General features: G+C 47.7%; 1 protein-coding gene and 1 long non-coding RNA gene across 2 annotated transcripts in view; both read left to right on the forward strand.

Moving 5' to 3' along the window:
* The first annotated feature begins 10,523 nt into the window (after positions 1–10,523).
* LOC125382095 overlaps positions 10,524–22,374 on the forward strand; it is a 42,396-nt gene continuing 30,545 nt past the window's right edge. Inside the window, exon 1 of the long non-coding RNA XR_007222307.1 lies at positions 10,524–10,806. This is a non-coding gene — a long non-coding RNA (uncharacterized LOC125382095). The remainder of the gene's footprint in view (positions 10,807–22,374) is intronic.
* On the forward strand, positions 20,786–21,824 carry LOC124118841 (cell number regulator 10-like). Its single transcript, XM_046481114.2, has one exon. It carries the CDS (start codon positions 20,965–20,967, stop codon positions 21,295–21,297), a length of 333 nt encoding a protein of 110 aa, XP_046337070.1. The 5' UTR covers positions 20,786–20,964; the 3' UTR covers positions 21,298–21,824.

Below are 22,374 nucleotides of genomic sequence, written 5' to 3' on the forward strand. Positions count from 1 at the left end.
CGCCCCACTCAGAAATATTCCAGCTATATGACGGCGTTCTGTAAATAATCAAGTCTGGACTGCACAATCCAGTGACTGACATCATGAGCATTGTTCCACGCAATTGAATTACAGTGACATGCATCAACCAAGTCAGCGAGCCTGACCACCCAATCACGTTAACCGCCTCTTACGACAAGCACAGTCGCCTTTTACGGCAAGCATGGGTTGCTGAAAACCTATTCTACACCGGATCTTCACGGGTCGTCAGATGTGGTAGGTAGCTGTTGTTCCTCGCTAAGTTGGTGATAGGGTCAGATGTGGTAGGTAGCTGTTGTGCCTCGCTAAGTTGGTGATAGGATCAGATGTGGTAGGTAGCTGTTGTGCCTCGCTTAGTTGGTGATAGGGTCAGATGTGGTAGGTAGCTGTTGTGCCTCGCTAAGTTGGTGACAGGGTCAGATGTGGTAGGTAGCTGTTGTGCCTCGCTAAGTTGGTGATAGGGTCAGATGTGGTAGGTAGCTGGTGTGCCTCGCTAAGTTGGTGTTAGGGTCAGATGTGGTAGGTAGCTGGTGTGCCTCGCTAAGTTGCTGACAGGGTCAGATGTGGTAGGTAGCTGTTGTGCCTCGCTAGGTTGCTGACAGGGTCAGATGTGATAGGTTGCTGTTGTGCCTCGCTAAGTTGGTGATAGGGTCAGATGTGGTAGGTAGCTGTTGTGCCTCGCTAAGTTGGTGATAGGTTCAGATGTGGTAGGTAGCTGGTGTGCCTCGCTAAGTTGGTGATAGGGTCAGATGTGGTAGGTAGCTGGTGTGCCTCGCTAAGGTGGTGATAGGGTCAGTTGTGGTAGGTAGCTGTTGTGCCTCGCTAAGTTGCTGACAGGGTCAGATGTGATAGGTTGCTGTTGTGCATCGCTAGGTTGGTGATATGGTCAGATGTGGTAGGTAGCTGTTGTGCCTCGCTAAGTTGGTGACAGGGTCAGATGTGATAGGTTGCTGTTGTGCCTCGCTAAGTTGGTGATAGGGTCAGTTGTGGTAGGTAGCTGTTGTGACTCGCTAAGTTGGTGAGAGGGCCAGATGTGGTGGGTAGCTGTTGTGCCTCGCTAAGTTGGTGATAGGGCCAGATGTGGTAGGTAGCTGTTGTGCCTCGATAAGTTGGTGAAAGGGTCAGATGTTGTAGGTAGCCGTTGTGCCTCGCTAAGTTGGTGATAGGGTCAGATGTGGTAGGTAGCTGTTGTGCCTCGCTAAGTTGGTGACAGGGTCAGATGTGGTAGGTAGCTGTCGTGCCTCGCTAAGTTGGTGAAAGGGTCAGATGTGGTAGGTAGCTTGTTGTGCCTCGCTAAGTTGGTGAAAGGGCCAGATGTGGTAGGTAGCTGTTGTGCCTCGCTAAGTTGGTGACAGGGTCAGATGTGGTAGGTAGCTGTTGTTCCTCGCTAAGTTGGTGATAGGATCAGATGTGGTAGGTAGCTGTTGTGCCTCGCTAAGTTGGTGAAAGGATCAGATGTGGTAGGTAGCTGTTGTGCCTCGCTAAGTTGGTGACAGGGTCAGATGTGGTAGGTAGCTGTTGTGCCTCGCTAAGTTGGTGATAGGATCAGATGTGGTAGGTAGCTGTTGTGCCTCGCTAAGTTGGTGATAGGGTCAGATGTGGTAGGTAGCTGGTGTGCCTCGCTAAGTTGGTGATAGGGTCAGATGTGGTAGGTATCTGTTGTGCCTCGCTGAGTTGGTGATAGGGTCAGATGTGGTAGGTAGCTGTTGTGCCTCGATAAGTTGGTGATAGGGTCAGATGTGGTAGGTAGCTGTTGTGCCTCGCTTAGTTGGTGATAGGGTCAGATGTGGTAGGTAGCTATTGTGCCTCGTAAGTTGGTGATAGGGTCAGATGTGGTAGGTAGCTATGCCTGATCACCCGATCCACTGAACCGCCTAGTAGGACATGTCAGGGGTCTATTCTTATCCAGAATCCCCAACAGGGCAATCAGTGTGTGTCTGTGCGTGCATGCGTTCGTGCGTGCATGCATGCATGCATGCGTGCATGCGTGCATGCGTGCGATATGCTGTGTGTCAAAAATCCTAAACGTTTTTCGCAAAATCTTTGACATACTGGCATAATTCTCCAGGTGGTGCGGATAATAGTGTTCTCTACTGCACTCGCCTTGTCACAAGCCTTCAATGTTATCACGACGTCAAGGTTGGATAGTGACGTGGTATTCTTCTGTTGTTAGACATTACGATGTACGTCAATAATGGCGTGCAATAAGGCAACAATGCATTGAGCATGTGTTTCGAATGGATATTCACGATTAAGATGAAAAAAGATACTCACAATAGCACACGGAGAGTAAATTACAATAAAAACCTTGGCGATTCCAAAACAAAACGTACCAACGTGTTACTGGCAGTGTTTTCACTGTTGGACACAAGTGTCCATTGATAAATGATCAACCACAACGTTTTAAACAACGTTATGGGAATAAAGTCACATAACCTCACAGAACGCCTCAAACCGCCTTACAACGTCACACAACCACAGAAAACATCCCATAAGAGCGCCCAAGAAATAACCACAACCTCGCACAACACCGACTAATGACCAGCATCGCCAATGAGGCACAATGACGTACAAAGCAAACAGAAATGCCGCACAACGCAACACAACGCAGCACAACGCAGCACAATCACACAACGCCCTATCACGAAGTCTCGCCCCGCAAGTCTCTTTGCTGGAGACAGTATGCCTATACGTATGTATAACAACGGGCTTCCAAGGGCTGAAATCTTATACCAACAAGGCATTTCCATGTTATTTTTTTCCCCTTATATAAACATATCCATCAAACCACAGTCCCGTGACAAAAAGCTGCGGGTAATCAAAGGGCTTAACAATTTGTAAGATTGAATAACAGGTGAAAGAGTCAAGTACCGATATACAAACAGCATCGCGAGTCCTACTTGTTCTTTTGCGACAACTGGTCGGAATGTAAACAAGCGACCGTGGACCTAAAAGGTTTCCATCTCGCTCTCAGACACCAGATTGGGTTCACGGCCCGCGATTTCAACATTGAAACCATAACCCACGTGCAATGATTTAGAGGGCTCACAGCGACACAGCCGCTTGGAGACGCAGCGCAAGGCCCTTGACAAGGCAAACAGTTGTGTTTGAACTGTTTTCTTTTTCATAACACCGAATGAATTATGGAATTCATCTAAATGTTGACGGATTGCGCCGCCTACCAGAGAGGTAGGAAAACAAGAGGCGGGAGTAGACCCACTACCCACTGCGGCGGGGCTGCACTCGTATTGCCGTCAGGAAAACAAACATTTAGCATTCCCAGATATAACTTGGAATTGATCATATGTCCTGTTCAAATTCAGGACATGGAATATCGAGCTTGTCTCCTAATGCAACATTACCCGGGGTATTGGAGACACACACACACACACACACACACACACACACACACACACACACACACACACACACACACACACACACACACACACACACACACACACACACACTACCTTGGGTCACTGCATCACCAACTGTGGTATAGGTATAGGTATTTGCTATGGCCAACTTACTATCTCTCGATGAACCCCAGAGACAGCGCTAACGCTAACCAGCTCCACTTCAAACAACCCCATGCCCCAGGATCGACCCCTAGCACCCTATGCTTGTCTCCGGTTTAGAAGAATTCACCAGCAACCTATGCTGGTCGTAACGTGGGGATTCTGGGTTAGAACAGTTCCCCAAGCAACCTATGCTGGTCGTACCGTAGGGATTCCGGGTTAGAACAGTTCCCCAAGCAACCTATGCTGGTCGTACCGTAGGGATTCCGGGTTAGAACAGTTCCCCAAGCAACTTATGCTGGTCGTACCGTGGGGATTCCGGGTTTGAACAATTCCCTAGCAACCTATGCTGGTCGTATCGTGGGGATTCTGGATTAGAACAATTCCCCGACAACCTATGCTGGTCGTACCGTGGGGATTCTGGGTTAGAACAGTTCCCCAAGCAACCTATGCTGGTCGTACCGTGGGGATTCCGGGTTAGAACAGTTCCCCAAGCAACCTATGCTGGTCGTACCGTAGGGATTCCGGGTTAGAACAGTTCCCCAAGCAACCTATGCTGGTCGTACCGTGGGGATTCCGGGTTTGAACAATTCCCTAGCAACCTATGCTGGTCGTACCGTGGGAATTCCGGGTTAGAAGAATTCCCCGGCAACCTATGCTGGTCGTAGCGTGGGGATTCCGGGTTTGAACAATTCCCTAGCAACCTATGCTGGTCGTAGCGTGGGGATTCCGGGTTTGAACAATTCCCCGACAACCTATGCTGGTAGTAACGTGGGGCTTCAGGTTTAGAAGAATTCCCCAAGCAACCTATGCTGGTCGTACCGTAGGGATTCCGGGTTAGAACAGTTCCCCGAGCAACCTATGCTGGTAGTAACGTGGGGCTTCAGGTTTAGAAGAATTCCCCAAGCAACCTATGCTGGTCGTACCGTGGGGATTCCGGGTTTGAACAATTCCCTAGCAACCTATGCTGGTCGTAGCGTGGGAATTCCGGATTAGAAGAATTCCCCGGCAACCTATGCTGGTCGTAGCGTGGGGATTCCGGGTTAGAACAATTCCCTAGCAACCTATGCTGGTCGTATCGTGGGGATTCCGGATTAGAACAATTCCCCAACAACCTATGCTGGTAGTAACGTGGGGCTTCAGGTTTAGAAGAATTCCCCAAGCAACCTATGCTGGTCGTACCGTAGGGATTCCGGGTTAGAACAGTTCCCCAAGCAACCTATGCTGGTCGTACCGTGGGGATTCCGGGTTTGAACAATTCCCTAGCAACCTATGCTGGTCGTAGCGTGGGAATTCCGGGTTAGAAGAATTCCCTAGCAACCTATGCTGGTCGTAGCGTGGGGATTCCGGGTTTGAACAATTCCCTAGCAACCTATGCTGGTCGTAGCGTGGGGATTCCGGGTTTGAACAATTCCCCGGCAACCTATGCTGGTCGTAGCGTGAGGATTCCGGGTTTGAACAATTCCCTAGCAACCTATGCTGGTCGTAGCGTGGGAATTCCGGGTTAGAAGAATTCCCCGGCAACCTATGCTGGTCGTAGCGTGGGGATTCCGGGTTAGAACAATTCCCTAGCAACCTATGCTGGTCGTACCGTGGGGATTCCAGGTTAGAACAATTCCCCGGCAACCTATGCTGGTCGTAGCGTGGGGATTCCAGGTTAGAACAATTCCCCGGCAACCTATGCTGGTCGTACCGTGGGGATTCCAGGTTAGAACAATTCCCCGACAACCTATGCTGGTCGTAGCGTGGGGATTCCGGGTTAGAACAATTCCCCGGCAACCTATGCTGGTCTTGAGATGCGACCAAGTGTTCGGGTGATCAGGTTCGGTGACTTGGGTGATGCCGTGGCATCGTACCCCGACGGCGTGGATCGTTATTCACAACATTACAGATCGACTCGATTAGGTCAGGGGGCCGTCATACAGCTAGAACATTGCTGAGCGTGACGTTAAACAACAAACAGGAAACCCTTGAGACAGTAATAACGCTGATCTAGGTAAATTATATGGCCGACTAACCATTTCGTGATCAATGACAACACATTCTACCATCTCTTGATCTCCCCTTGAGGCTGTACTGACGCTGATCCAGGTAAATGACATCACCTTCTAGCCACCTCTTAATTTCCTCTTGAGGCAGTACTAACGCTGATCCAGGTAAATGACATCACCTTCTAGCCACCTCTTTTTTTCCCCTTGAGGCAGTAGTAACGCTGATCCAGATAAATGACATCACCTTCTAGCCACCTCTTAATTTTCTCTTGAGGCAGTACTAACGCTGATCCAGGTAAATGACATCACCTACTAACCACCTCTTTTTTTTCCCTTGAGGCAGTGGTAACGCTGATCCAGGTAAATGACATCACCTACTAGCCACCTCTTAGTTTCCTCTTGAGGCAGTACTAACGCTGATCCAGGTAAATGACATCACCTACTAGCCACTTCTTTTTTCCCCTTGAGGCTGTACTGACGCTGATCCAGGTAAATAACATCACCTACTAGCCACCTCTTTTTTCCCCTTGAGGCAGTAGTAACGCTGATCCAGGTAAATGACATCACCTACTAGCCACCTCTTTTTTCCCCTTGAGGCTGTACTGACGCTGATCCAGGTAAATGACATCACCTACTAGCCACCTCTTAATTTCCTCTTGAGGCAGTACTAACGCTGATCCAGGTAAATGTCATCACCTACTAGCCACCTCTTAATTTCCTCTTGAGGCAGTACTAACGCTGATCCAGGTAAATGTCATCACCTACTAGCCACCTCTTTTTTCCCCTTGAGGCAGTAGTAACGCTGATCCAGGTAAATGACATCACCTTCTAGCCACCTCTAAATTTCCTCTTGAGGCAGTACTAACGCTGATCCAGGTAAATGACATCACCTTCTAGCCACCTCTTAGTTCTCTCTTGAGGCAGTACTAACCCTGATCCAGGTAAATGACATCACCTTCTAGCCATCTCTTAATTTCATCTTGAGACAGTACTAACGCTGATCAGGGTAAATGACATCACCTTCTAGCACCTCTTTTTTCCCCCTTGAGGCAGTAGTAACGCAGATCCAGGTAAATGACATCACCTACTAGCCACCTCTTTTTTCCCCTTGAGGCAGTAGGAACGCTGATCCAGGTAAATGACATCACCTTCTAGCCACCTCTTAATTTCCTCTTGAGGCAGTTCTAACGCTGATCCAGATAAATGACATCACCTTCTAGCCACCTCTTAATTTCCCCTTGAGGCAGTACTAACGCTAAACCAGGTGAATGACATCACCTACTAGCCACCTCTTAATTTCCCCTTGAGGCAGTACTAACGCTGATCCAGGTAAATGACATCACCTACGAGCCACATCTTAATTTCCCCTTGAGGTAGTACTAACGCTAAACCTGGTGAATGACATCACCTACTAGCCACCTCCTGATCTTCCCTTGAGACAGTACTAGCACTATGACCTGGTGAATGACATCACCTACTAGCCAGCTCCTGATTTCCCTTGAAGCAGTACTAACGCTAAACGCCGCGATATGACTGGAATACTGTTAAAAGCGGCGTTAAACCCAACTCACTCACTCACTAACGCTAAACCAGGTGAATGACATCACCTACTCGCCACCTCCTGATCTCCCCTTGAGACACTACTGACGCTGATCTAGATGAATGAACCATCCTTTGTTGTTCCAGGGTTCATGGTATCCCTTCATCTTCCCAAGAACGTTAAGTCTCTTTTATTCTTGTTCTCGTGGTTAAGACAACCTTAAGTCTATTGAACGCAGCAGCATGAGCAGAACTGTATTTTCCTCAGACCAAAATAAAAGAGGAACATGGAGTTTTGTCAACATGAGTATAATGTTTGAGTAAACCCATGTTAGATGAAGTGGTGTGGCACAACTAACCGCAAGGCGCTGACGTAAGACGACTTGGATCTTCACGGCGGGCGATGCAAATAGATGAAAAACGTACTGGTGTCACAACTGTTCTGTCCGCGCGTTATTATCTGCATCAACATCTTTCTGAGGGTTTTTTACTCCCCTGTAAGCGTCAAGTACCCAACAGCAGGTGCGTTCAAACCTTGCTTACAAAGTGAAAATAGCATTACTCCTCATGAATGAGCTCGTGGTGCGCATGTACTTGGGTGCGTTTGGCAACATCGAAGTGAAAATAATGGTAATTATGTGTGTTCCACTGTAAAGACTCGTCTAGCTGGTGGGGAAACCCTGCACCAGTCCATGGAGTGAGGGGGTGAATATTATTTTACGCCGTTTTAGCAATATTCCAGGAATTCCACGGCAGAAAAGGGCTTCACACATTGTGCCCATGTGGGGAATCGAGCCCGGGGGACGACTGAAAACTTTAACAACTAGGCTACCGCCCCACCAGTCAATGTAACATCGATGAACAGCACCCTGGTGATGTGTTGTGAAGAATACTTCCGGGTATTGCATGCCGACAACACATATAACCCTGCCTAGATCGATAGGGGTACAATCTCATCGGAATTCTGCCTGGATAGATAGCGGTACAATCTCATCGGAATTCTGCCTGGATAGATAGAGGTACAATCTAATCGGAATTCTGCCTGGATAGATAGAGGTACAATCTCATCGGAATTCTGCCTGGATAGATAGCGGTACAATCTCATCGGAATTCTGTCTGGATAGATATCGGTACAATCTCATCGGAATTCTGCCTGGATAGATAGAGGTACAATCTCATCGGAATTCTGCCTGGATAGATAGAGGTACAATCTCATCGGAATGCTGCCTGGATAGATAGAGGTACAATCTCATCGGAATTCTGCCTGGATAGATAGCGGTACAATCTCATCGGAATTCTGCCTGGATAGATAGAGGTACAATCTCATCGGAATGCTGCCTGGATTGATAGCGGTACTATCTCATCGGAATACTGCCTGGATAGAAAGCGGTACTATCTCATCGGAATACTGCCTGGATAGATAGAGGTACAATCTCATCGGAATACTGTCTGGGTAGATAGAGGTACAATCTTATCGGAATACTGCCTGGATAGATAGAGGTACAATCTCATCGGAAAACTGCCTGGCGGGATATAAATACCGGCATCACTACTATAAGTTTTAGCAAATATTCTTACGGAGTTGTGTCCTAAAATCTATTATGTCAACCACTGTTTATCACGGAGAAGGTATGCCTACATATTACCAGTGTGTTGAGAGATACTGATGCCATCTTGGTGTGTGTCAGAAACAGGTATGTAGAAGGGACGCAAACAGAAGCTGAGGTCGGTTCATATCTGACAGCCCTGATGACATTCAAGTGAAGAAAGTGATTGTCCAGCGATACTTCCTATGTCCAGCAGGTGGTGCTACATGTCAGGAGTCATGGTCAGCGGGAAGGGCGAAAGTCACCTGTCATCTACACTCGCATCGAGTCCATCGCTTAATATGTTGTTATTCATGCCTATGAAATTGATATTTCAATCAGAGGGCACTCACATTATCTGCTACCGACGCAAGGGGTCACAATATCTGCTGTAGAGGAGATCCCAATATCTGCTGTAGACAAGGGGTCACAATATCTGCTGTAGACAAGGGGATCACAATATATGCTGTAGACAAGGGGATCCCAATATCTGCTGTAGACAAGGGGGGTCACTAGAGCTGCTGTAAAGAAGGGGGATCACAATATCTGCTGTAGACACGGGGATCATAATATCTGCTTAGACAAGGGAATCACAATATCAGCTGTAGACAAGGGGATCACAATATCTCCTACAGACAAGGGGATCACAATATCTGCTGCAGACACGGAGATCACAATATCCCTGGTAGACACGGGGATCACCATATCTGCTTAGACAAGGGAATCACAATATCAGCTGTAGACAAGGGGATCACAATATCTCCTACAGACAAGGGAATCACAATATCTGATACAGACGCGGGGGATCACAATATCTGCTGTAGAAATGGGGGATCACAATATCTGCTGTAGTCAAGGGGAATCACAATATCTGCTGTAGACAATGGGGATCACAATATCTGCTGTAGACAAGGCGATCGCTATATCTGCTGTAGAAAAGGGGGATCACAATATCTGCTATAGACAAGGGGGATTACAATATCTCCTGTAGACAAGATGATCTCAATATCTGCTTTGACAAGGGGATCACAATATCTGCTGTAGACAAGGGGGATCACAATATCTGCTATAGACAAGGGCGGTCACAATATCTGCTGTAGACAAGATGATCACAATATCTGCTTTGACAAGGGGATCACAATATCTGCTGTAGACAAGGGGATTACAATATCTGCTACAGACGCGAGGGATCACAATATCTGCTGTAGTCAAGGGGGATCAAAATATCTGCTGTAGACAAGGGGGATCACAATATCTGCTGTAGTCAAGGGGATTACAATATCTGCTACAGACGCGAGGGATCACAATATCTGTTGTAGACAAGGTGGGATCACAATATCTCAAATAGTTGCTACAGACACGGGGTTCACAATATCTGCTACACGAAGACCAACGTGTAAAGATAGACAACAATTTCTGTTATTGAGAGATATTTCGTCAGCGCTGAAAAGAATTAGCTAGCCGTGTTTTGTCATCACTTTCTTCTATGTTGTGTCATGGTTGCTGATGCAGATTCACCCGAGACCCAACTTCCTGAGCCTCATTTGGAGTTTTGCCAGTGTGGCCACAAAACGAGAACATAATGATATATAAGTAAAACATGAGTGAGTGATGATCTATGAGTAAATCTATTCCCTATATATATGAGCTGAAATTATTCATCATATGAATATGCTTTGGGTATAGCAATAATATCAACATGTATGTGTTTAAGCCTCGCCGTTTCCTGTATATAAACCTCTGTTGTCCCCCTGGAAAGACTATGATTCATCTCCGCACAAAGGCCTCGTTCATCATTCCATATCAGGCTGTCATGTCCCTCTTTGCTGGCTGCATTGCTGTCTCCCGCCTCAACATGTCCCGCCTTCACCCGATCCGTCTCGACCCATTTTGGGACTTTCAAAGGATGCCATTTTCGTTGAAGGACAGTGACATTTAGCCAGAGATTGCAGTATTATTTCAAAGCAAATCCCGCTAACGCTTATAATGGTGTGTTCTCAATTCGACATTTGACGCCCGTCCTTCTCTCTCTCTGAGCACCGGAAGTGCACGCTGCCTGTTTCCCCCACGTGCAGTTGGACAGCTGCATATCTCAGCCTACACGTGCACAACTACTGCACGTGGACGTGCACGTGCACGTGAAGCCACAAGGTGGGTGATATGTTAGGTCTCGTGTATCACTGGCGAGCAGGTTTGTTGTCACACAGACGCTTCAAAACCACCAAGAGTTCTATGTTTATTGTCTTTAAGGTTTGCTGCTGAGGTTTTTAGATATAATTTTTAGTTCATTTTTTTTCTTTTCATGGCGTAAATACGAAAAAGGGTTTACATGATGTTTCATGATTCTGTAAATACTGGGGGGCACGGGTGGCCCAGTCGTCTAAGGCGCCGCGATTCGCTGTGCAGAGTTGCGTCCCTTGGGCACGCCAGAAACCTATGATTGTGGGTTCGAATCCCGGTTCGCCCCAATTATGTTTCTAGGTTTGTCAGCACCATACCCGTGCTCGTGGGTTTTCAGCAACCAATCCTTACGCAAAAGGCGACTATGCTTGACGTCACAGGCGACTAATGAGATCGGGTTGTCGGGCTCGCTGACTTGGTTGATGCTTGTCATCGTATTATTTACAGATCGACGGTATATTTCTGAATATTGCTGGGAGCGGCGTTAAACAACAAACAAATAAACCACAACCTTGGGTCCCTCAACTGCCAGTCACCCAGCTCACACATACGACTCTACACACAGATGTCTTTCACACATCTCATAGTTACCCCTGTCACTCGAACAGTTCACACAGTGAGTTGTCAGACACTCATCTTAAACATCCAGCTGTCAGTCACCAATCTCACACAGCCAGCTGGCAATCACACACATCCAGCTGGCAATGACAAATCTCACACAGCCAGCTGCAATCACACACATCCAGCTGGCAATCACCAATCTCACACAGCCAAGTGGCAATCACACACATGCAGCTCTCAATCACACAGCTCACACATACAGCTGGCAATCACACATCTCACACATACATCTGACAATCGCACATCTCACACATACCGCTGGCAATCACACATCTCACACATACAGCTGGCAATCGCACAGCTCACACATACATCTGACAATCACACATCTCACACATACAGCTGGCAATCACACATCTCACACATACAGCTGGCAATCACACATCTCACACATACAGCTGGCAATCACACGCATACATCTGGCAATCACACAGTTCACACATACAGCTGGCAATCACACGCATACATCTGGCAATCACACAGTTCACACATACAGCTGGCAATCACACACATACAGCTGACAAACACATCTCACACAGCCAGCTATCAGTCACACACATACAGCTGACTAACACATCTCACACATACAGCTGGTAATCACACAACCGGCCGTCCTCGAGTCATCATCAGCTGCAGTATTTATAAACCGGTGTTGTGCCGAATGTCAGACAGCGTCTAAATGTTTCAACTTTCTACTTTTTACAATTCCCTTTTTAAACGTAAAGTTTGACATTTGAATTAGCAGGTCGTTCAAGCCGGCGGTTTCATTAGACGCAGTCGTCTGGGAGGCCAGAATCACAGCTATGTGTGTCCCCTGACTCAAGGTGCTTCAGTCCACGAACACAACCCAAATATTCTACCCCAGATATAGTCCTGTTGATCTAACAAGCTCCAATGAAACATTATGGCTAAAGTGATTTTTGAAGAGGTTAGCATATCATTATGTATATGTCAATTGAATTTCAATTGCCGATAATGTTAAAAATACATCTTCGCCCTGAAATTCATTATTGAATCTGAAATTGCTGCTGTGGCACGAGTTCACACGAAATATGCACAATACGGTTGCATGTCTAGAACTGCCCAGTTGCGCTACCGACCCGGGGCTAGTTGTCGTGTCGAGAAGTACCTATACCACCTCCCCTCCACCAGATTAAGGACAATAGCTCTGTTTGAAGAACTTCGACAACAGACATGCGCAAACTCTCGTTATAGCTGTGGGTGCGCTCAAACAATGCCGCAGTGTTATGCATGCACCGCACTTTTTATCAAGGGGTATTCAAATATCGGAGTCATTAAGAAAATACTCAATCAAAGCTACTTCCATAACAGACTCATCTGTCGGGCCGTCATCCACGCTTTTCCTTCGTAACACAGAGGAGATAGTGTAGATGGCTGCAGTCGGGTTAGTGTGCTACGGTGGTAGCGTGGATGGCTGCAGTCGGGTTAGTGTGTTACGGTGGTAGCGTGGATGGCTGCAATCTGGTTAGTGTGTTACGGTGGTAGCGTGGATGGCTGCAGTCGGGTTAGTGTGTTACGGTGGTAGCGTGGAGGGCTGCAATCTGGTTAGTGTGTTATGGTGGTAGCGTGGATGGCTGCAGTCGGGTTAGTGTGTTACGGTGGTAGCGTGGATGGCTGCAATCTGGTTAGTGTGTTACGGTGGTAGCGTTGATGGCTGCAGTCGGATTAGTGTGTTACGGTGGTAGCGTGGATGGCTGCAATCTGGTTAGTGTGTTACGGTGGTAGCGTGGATGGCTGCAGTCAGGTTAGTGTGTTACGGTGGTAGCGTGGATGGCTGTAGTCTGGTTTGTGTGTTACGGTGGTAGCGTGGATGGCTGCTGTCGGGTTAGTGTGTTACGGTGGTAGCGTGGATGACTGCAGTCGGGTTAGTGTGTTACGGTGGTAGCGTGGATGACTGCAGTCGGGTTAGTGTGTTACGGTGGTAGCGTGGATGACTGCAGTCGGGTTAGTGTGTTACGGTGGTAGCGTGGATGGCTGTAGTCGGGTTAGTGTGTTACGGTTATAGCGTGGATGGCTGCAATCTGGTTATTGTGTTACGGTGGTAGCGTGGATGGCTGCAGTTGGGTTAGTGTGTTACGGTGGTAGCGTGGATGGCTGTAGTCGGGTTACTGTGTTACGGTGGTAGCGTCGATAGCTGCAGACTGGTTAGTGTGTTACGGTGGTAGCGTGGATGACTGTAGTCGGGTTACTGTGTTACGGTGGTAGCGTGGATAGCTGCAGACTGGTTAGTGTGTTACGGTGGTAGCGTGGATGACTGTAGTCGGGTTAGTGTGTTACGGTGGTAGCGTGGATGGCTGCAGTCGGGTTAGTGTGTTACGGTGGTAGCGTGGATGACTGTAGTCGGGTTAGTGTGTTACGGTGGTAGCGTGGATGGCTGCAGTCGGGTTAGTGTGTTACGGTGGTAGCGTGGATGACTGTAGTCGGGTTAGTGTGTTACGGTGGTAGCGTGGATGGCTGCAGTCGGGTTAGTGTGTTACGGTGGTAGCGTGGATGGCTGCAGTCGGGTTAGTGTGTTACGGTGGTAGCGTGGATGACTGTAGTCGGGTTAGTGTGTTACGGTGGTAGCGTGGATGGCTGCAGTCGGGTTAGTGTGTTACGGTGGTAGCGTGGATGGCTGCAATCTGGTAAGTGTGTTACGGTTATAGCGTGGATGGCTGCAATCTGGTTAGTGTGTTACGGTGGTAGCGTGGGTGGCTGTAGTCGGGTTACAGTGTTACGGTGGTAGCGTGGATAGCTGCAGACTGGTTAGTGTGTTACGGTGGTAGCGTGGAGGGCTGCAGTCGGGTTAGTGTGTTATGGTGGTAGCGTGGATGACTGCAGTCGGGTTAGTGTGTTACGGTGGTAGCGTGGATAGCTGCAATCTGGTTAGTGTGTTACGGTGGTAGCGTGGAGGGCTGCAGTCGGGTTAGTGTGCTACGGTGGTAGAGTGGATGACTGCAGTCGGGTTAGTGTGTTACGGTGGTAGCGTGGATGGCTGTAGTCGGGTTACTGTGTTACGGTGGTAGCGTGGATAGCTGCAGACTGGTAAGTGTGTTACGGTGGTAGCGTGGATGGCTGCAGACTGGTTAGTGTGTTACGGTGGTAGCGTGGATGGCTGCAGTCGGGTTTGTGTGTTACGGTGGTAGCGCGGATGGTTGGAGCCTGGCTAGAGTGTTATGGTGGTAGCGTGGATGGCTGCAGACTGGTTAGTGTGTTACGGTGGTAGCGTGGAGGGCTGCAGTCGGGTTTGTGTGTTACGGTGGTAGCGTGGATGGTTGGAGCCTGGCTAGAGTGTTACGGTGGTAGCGTGGATGGCTGCAGTCGGGTAAGTGTGTTACGGTGGTAGCGTGGATGACTGCAGTCGGGTAAGTGTGTTACGGTGGTAGCGTGGATGAGTGTAGTCGGGTTAGTGTGTTACGGTGGAAGCGTGGATGATTTAAGTCGTGTAGGTGTGTTACGGTGGTAGCGTGGATGATTTAAGTCGGGAAGGTGTGTTACGGTGGTAGCGTGGATGATTTAAGTTGGGAAGGTGTGTTATGGTGGTAGCGTGGATGATTTTAGGTCGGGAAGGAGTGTTACGGTGGTAGCGTGCATGATTTTAGTCGGGTACGTGTGTTATTGTGGTAGCAGGGATGGTTTAAGTCGGGAAGGTGTGTTATGGTGGAAGCGTGGATGATTTAAGTCGGGAAGGTGTGTTACGGTGGTAGCGTGGATGATTTAATCGTGTAGGTGTGTTACGGTGGTAGCGTGGATGATTTAAGTTGGGAAGGTGTGTTATGGTGGTAGCGTGGATGATTTTAGGTCGGGAAGGAGTGTTACGGTGGTAGCGTGCATGATTTTAGTCGGGTACGTGTGTTATTGTGGTAGCAGGGATGGTTTAAGTCGGGAAGGTGTGTTATGGTGGAAGCGTGGATGATTTAAGTCGGGAAGGTGTGTTACGGTGGTAGCGTGGATGATTTAAGTCGGGAAGGTGTGTTACGGTGGTAGCGTGGATGATTTAAGTCGGGAAGGTGTGTTATGGTGGTAGCGTGGATGGCTGCAGTCGGGAAGGTGTGTTACGGTGGTAGCGTGGATGGCTGCAGTCGTGTTAGTGTGTTACGGTGGTAGCGTGGATGGCTGCAGTCGGGTTAGTGTGTTACGGTGGTAGCGTGGATGGCTGCAGTCGGTTTAGTGTGTTATGGTGGTAGCGTGGATGGCTGCAGTCGGTTTAGTGTGTTATGGTGGTAGCGTGGATGGCTGCAGTCGGGAAGGTGTGTTGCGGTGGTAGCGTTGATGGCTGCAGTCGGTTTAGTGTGTTACGGTGATAGCGTGCATGATTTAAGTCGGGTAGGTGTGTTACGGTGGTAGCGTACTTTTTTTCCTGCTCAGTTGCATATGCTGTTGGTCGTTACGCGAACATTCCGAGTCGGGGAGTACATTAATGAATGTGTCATCTGTGTATTGCGTTGTCGGGCACGCATCAAAGAAAGGTCACGTAAGTTCAGAGGTCAGGAAGGAAAACCTAGTGTTCATGCAATCAGGAGATGGATGTCATCAACGGCACATTCCCTCAGCCTTCATATCCGTGGCGGTGAGGAGGCGTGGAGCGCTGACACCGAAGTCGGTTTCCAGGTAGTAGATTGTGCGTACAACCATAGGATATACAATACAACCACGAACTGCGTTAATTTCGAGATATCGTTAGAGGCAGAAACGTTGCCATCACTATCGTCTGGTATCGGTACTCCGCATGACCCGAGACCGCCTCCGTGGTCTAGTGGTAGAGCGTCCGCCCGGAGAGCGGAAGGGTCCGGTGTTCGATCCCCAGCCGCGTCGTACCAAAAGACGTTAAAAGATGGTACTTATTGTTACCCTGTCTGGCGCTCGGCATTAAGGGGCTGTGTCTGAATTTATGCTGTGTCTGAATTGGGTATTCATGTTAAACTGCGGCATTGTAACTCAGTGTGCTAGAACTATAAATCGGCATCAGTCCGGACTAGTACAAGCAGACACACACATACACACACAAACACACACACACACACACACACACACACACACACACACACACACACACACATACACGTGCATGCACGTCGCCATATAAGTGCAATAATCTTGGACGCGACGTTAAACCCCATTTCACCTCACCGCATGACCCGAACTACCGACATGACGATGCATGTGGGACCACAAGTCTGTATAACACATACAAAAAATCAAAATGGGGTTTGGATTAAAACTAAGAGCAGTTAGTTAAACATTCATTTGTTTATTACCTCCTGCGTTTATTACTCCCTGCGTTTACTAATTCCGTTCTACAGAAATGGCCTTCACGCATTGTATCCATGTCGGGAATCGAACCCTGGTCTTCGGCGTGACAAGCGAACGCTTTAATAGGGCCTCTGTGCCTCCCGCGTGCGACCACGAACATTGCCAGGCTCAAAGGGGGCAGAATGGTTGCCTAAGTCGTTCCATGGTAGTAAACAGAAGATTCAGACATCGCCATGGTAGCCGTGAATTTTTGAACATGTTCAAAACAGTCGCGCAAAGGTCGCCGGGGAGGTTCGTTGCTTAAAGGTGGCTCAAAGGACGGAGAGGGGAGGCAAAAACATTGCTGTTGTTGCAGAATGAAGGTACAGTGGTCGTCCAATGGTCACCTGGTAATAGATGCGTTCTGCTGCAAAATGTACGGTCAATCTTTGCGATGCTTCTGCCTCCCTTGTGCCTCCTTTCGGCGACCAACAGCGTGCATTGAACGATGACTGTGGCGGCCGCCGTGCCTCCATTGAGCGACCACGGCAACCCTTGAGACACTATGGCAATGCTTCTGCCTCTTTCCTGCCTCCTTTCTACTACCTGTAGTGCCTCTTCAGCCTGCCTATAAATAGTGGGCTTGTACCTGCAGCGTTTCATCGTGGTTGCAGACGCTGAACAACTCGAGCAGTTACTGCTGAACAACTGCTGGAGCAGTTACATAGAAACATGATTTTCTGGGTTCAGGCGACCATTGAGCGTCCTGGCCAGTTTTCGATCGCTGTGTACAGGGGCCTTAACCACTAGGCTACCCGACCGCCCCGTGCACCTGGTGATGTACACTCAGTATACAATGACTCTTTATAACGACGTCAGCTAGTATTTGAAACGCTTCACATGACGTTACCTTAATAATAGACAAAAGGAACCCTTGTGTTTAGCCTGAAAATATACCAAACGTATTACTCGAAATTCCGAACAGCTTGCTTCACTTGCAACCAGCGACTGAAGGGAAATAACTCCAGTTGTTTCAGGAGCACAATCACCGACGACACCACGTGACCGACATGACATGACTGCGCATGACAGGGTGTACAATCCAATGTTTAACAATTTGTCTTTAGATCAGACACAACATGTCAAGGTATTGTCTTGAGGTTCAACAGTGGAATGTCAGGTACAATGTACGGAGGCCCGACAATGGTATGTCAGGTACAGTGTATTGGGTGGGTGATTAAGTGAGTTGTTTTTTACGCCGTTTTACAGTATTCAAGTTACATCACAACGTGTCAGCTTGAGGCGGGAGGACAGCCCGAAGTGATGAAGGTCTTAGACGTTTACCACTTCGGTGAAACCCACGAGCACGGAAACCCAGAAACATAATCAGGGCGAAGCGGGATTTGAACCTACAATCATAGGTTTCTGGCATGCCTAGCGGAAGCATCACTGCACAGTGAATTACTGCGCCTCAGACATTACAGTTTCAGACGCAATGGCATGTAAGCTACAGTGTCTTGGGGTCGGACACAATGGCATGTCAGATACAGTGCCTTGGGGTCGGACACAATGGCATGTCAGATACAGTGTCTTGGGGTCAGACACAATGGCATGTCAGTTACAGTGTCTTGGGGTCACACACAATGGCATGTTAGATGCAGTGTCTTTGGGTCAGACACAATGACATGTCAGATACAGCGTCTTGAGGTCAGACACAATGGCATGTCAGTTACAGTGTCTTGGGGTCAGACACAATGACATGTCAGTTACAGTGTCTTGGGGTCAGACACAATGGCATGTCAGCTACAGTGTCTTGGGGTCAGACACAATGGCATGTCAGATACAGTGTCTTGGGGTCAGACACAATGGCATGTCAGCTACAGTGTCTTGGGGTCAGACACAATGGCATGTCAGATAGAGTGTCTTGGGGTCTGACGCAATGGCATGTCAGATACAGTGTCTTGGGGTCAGACACAATGGCATGTCAGATACAGCGTCTTGAGGTCAGACACAATGGCATGTCAGATACAGCGTCTTGAGGTCAGACCATATTGGATGTCAGATACAGCGTCTTGAGGTCAGACACAATGGCATGTCAGATACAGCGTCTTGAGGTCTGACACAATGGCATGTTAGATGCAGTGTCTTGAGTTCAGACACAATGGCATGTCCGATACAGTGTTTTGAGGTCAGACACAATGACATGTCAGATACAGCGTCTTGGGGTCAGACCCTATTGGATGTCAGATACAGCGTCTTGAGGTCAGACACAATGACTTGTCAGATACAGCGTCTTGAGGTCAGACACAATGGCATATCAGCTACAGTGTCTTGGGGTCAGACACAATGGCATGTCAGATAGAGTGTCTTTGGGTCTGACGCAATGGCATGTCAGATACAGTGTCTTGGGGTCACACACAATGGCATGTTAGATGCAGTGTCTTTGGGTCAGACACAATGACATGTCAGATACAGCGTCTTGAGGTCAGACACAATGGCATGTTAGATGCAGTGTCTTGAGGTCAGACCCTATTGGATGTCAGATACAGCGTCTTAGGTCAGACACAATGACATGATAGATGCAGTGTCTTGAGGTCAGACACAATGACATGTCAGATACAGCGTCTTGGGGACAGACACAGTGGCATGTGGGGCGGTCGGGTAGCCTAGTGGTTAAAGCGTTCGCTCGTCACGCCGAAGACCCGGGTTCGATTCCCGACATGGGTACAATGTGTGAAGCCCATTTCTGGTGTCCCCCGCCGTGATATTGCTGGAATATTGTTAAAAGCGGCGTAAAACCATACTCACTCACTCACCCACTCACAATGGCATGTTAGATACAGCGTCTTGAGGTCAGACACAATGACATCTCAGATACAGCGATTTGGGGTAAGTCACAATGGCATGTCAGATACAGCGTCTTGAGGTCAGACACAATGGCATATCAGATACAGTGTCTTGAGGTCAGACACAATTGCATGTCAGATACAGCGTCTTGAGGTAAGTCACAGGAGCATGTCATTGTCGGCCAATGTCACGTGGCCAGCTTCAGTGACTCCAGGGTTCATATTTTACAGCCGCTTCATAAGGCTCACTCAGCGTGTGCCACGACATGTTTCTCTTTGTGAATCTGAAGTGGTAACATATGTGAGATGATCTACTGTGTCAGTGTATAAGAGGCGTTCTACTATGTCAGTGTATATTTGATGTTCTGTGTTAGTGCATGTGAAGTATTCTGTGTCAGTGTATGTGAGGTGTTCTACAATGTCAGTGAATATGAGGTGTTCTACAATGTCAGTGTATATGGCATGTTCTACTAACTCAGTGTATATGAGGTGTTCTACAAATTCAGTGTATATGAGATGTTCTACTTTCTTATTGTGTATGAGGTGTTCTACTATGTCAGTGTATAAGATGAGTTATCTTATGTCAGTGAATATTTTATGTTCCGTATTAGTGCATATGAAGTGTTCTGTGTCAGTCTATATGAGGTGTTCTGCTATGTCCGTGTATATGAGGTGTTCCGCTATATCAGTGTATAGGAGGTATTCTGCTATGTCAGTCTATATGAGGTGTTCCACTTTGTCAGTCTATATGAGGTGTTCTACTTTGTCAGTCTATATGAGGTGTTCTGCTATATCAGTGTATAGGAGGTGTTCTACAATGTCAGTCTATGTGAGGTGTTCCACTTTGTCAGTCTATATAAGGTGTTCTGCTATATCAGTGTATAGGAGGTATTCTGCTATGTCAGTCTATATGAGGTGTTCCACTTTGTCAGTCTATATGAGGTGTTCTGCTATATCAGTGTATGGGAGGTGTTCTGCTATATCAGTGTATATGAGGTGTTCTGCTATGTCAGTTTATATGAGGTAGTGTAATAAGACAATGTTTTTGACGTCACAGTGTTATGACTCCAGGACTTTGTCTAAGCCATCGCCTGCATGTTACTCTAAATGACACAAGCCCGCTCTATATTCCCTGTGTGTACCTTCATAACATTTCCTTCCTCGTTACACGTTCACAAACTTCGCTGTCGCAAGTAGGTCACTCCAAAGTGATAGTCCCACACAGTCACATGATGCGTCCGTATATCACGTGACCACGTGACTTGACATCAACTTGTTATCTGCATTGCGACAGTGTCTGATTAGGACCAAGGTGCAGGGTACTTGACCCGGAAGTTGTCATCAGAAGGCGGATACCGGGGTATAAACACCATCACCACCTCCACCGTCTCAACAAGCGTCGTCGCAACATCCCTCCTCTCGTGGAATCATGGCACTAGTTGGTTCCTGGCAGCATGGTCTGTTCGGCTGTTTTGACAACTTTGGAACTTGCATCGTCACGTACCTGGTACCATGCTACACATTCGGTAAGAACGCCGAGGCCGTTGGGGACAGCTGCTTTCTATGCGGGGCCGCCTACTTCGTCCCTGGCCTCAACCTGTTCGCTTTGCTCTCTGTCAGGGGTAAGATCAGAGAGCGGAAGGGCATAGACGGGACTTTTGTCAACGACTGCTGTGCTATCATACTGTGCCACCCTTGTGCCCTGGTCCAGGAGGCTAACGAGATACAGTGCCCCGGGAGTCAGTTCATGGCCAGGTCCTAGTGGGAGGGACCCCTTGGGACACGTGCTTGTGCTTGGGGGCAATGTTTGTGTTTACTTTGTGAAATATGTAACCGATGCAACGAGAAGATGTTTACAAGGTGTAACAAGTGTGACATTAATGTAACCACGTTCCTGGCGCGTGACGCCGTTCATGTCATCAAGGTTTTCAAGCTCCACCAAATGGACTATCTACAAGAGTGGTGACCCTGTCATTTGATATCACATTTACATTGCTGAATATGAAGCCAGTGAACATTGAACATTGAACAGTGAGCTTAGTGACTGTAACTCATTGTGTCTAGACTTGTAATCGATGTGACGGCATTGTGTGCATTTATGTTGTGCAATCAATTACCATTGAAAATGTCGGGTGTTAGTTTCCTGGTTCGGTCACATGTTCTCCCTTCACAATAAATAGCAATGTTACATGTCAGCACGCGTCACTTGATAGGGTGCGTGTCCTCCTACCATGTTATCACGACAAGGACACTTGTTGACTGATCATTAAAGGGATTCATTTTGATGAATGTAGCTGTTTCTTTGTTTTTCTTCCTAATCGATAATCAAAGGATAAATACAGTTAACTTCTTAGGATCCGATAGACTTGCCAACTTCCGGTTGGTCTGTTGTATAAATTCATGCAAGTATCAACACTGCGACCTCTTACGGCTCACAAATCTTTGTCCTATCTATTACATATCGGTCAACGAAGCAATTAATTGGATTTGTGTTATTTTCTCTATAATCCCTGTGTTAACTTCACTGATGGTCTAAGTGTGTTATTTTCTCCATAATCTCTGTGTTAACTACACTGATGGTCTAAGTGTGTTATTGTCTCTATAAACCCTGTGTGAACTACACTGATAGTCTAAGTGTGTTATTGTCTCTATAAACCCTGTGTTAACTACACTGATGGTCTAAGTGTGAGATTGTCTCTATAAACCCTGTGTTAACTACACTGATAGTCTAAGTGTGTTATTGTGTCTATAAACCCTGTGTTAACTACACTGATGGTCTAAGTGTGTTATTGTCTCTATAAACCCTGTGTTAACTACACTGATGGTCTAAGTGTGTTAT

Source organism: Haliotis rufescens, unplaced genomic scaffold (genome assembly GCF_023055435.1).
Source record: "Haliotis rufescens isolate VD_foot unplaced genomic scaffold, xgHalRufe1.0.p SCAF_2, whole genome shotgun sequence".
NCBI lineage: Eukaryota > Metazoa > Mollusca > Gastropoda > Lepetellida > Haliotidae > Haliotis > Haliotis rufescens.

What these genes read in the sequence shown, in the direction of transcription:
- LOC124118841 (XM_046481114.2), top strand. Translation starts at nt 20,965, where the DNA reads ATGGCACTAGTTGGTTCCTGGCAGCATGGTCTGTTCGGCTGTTTTGAC.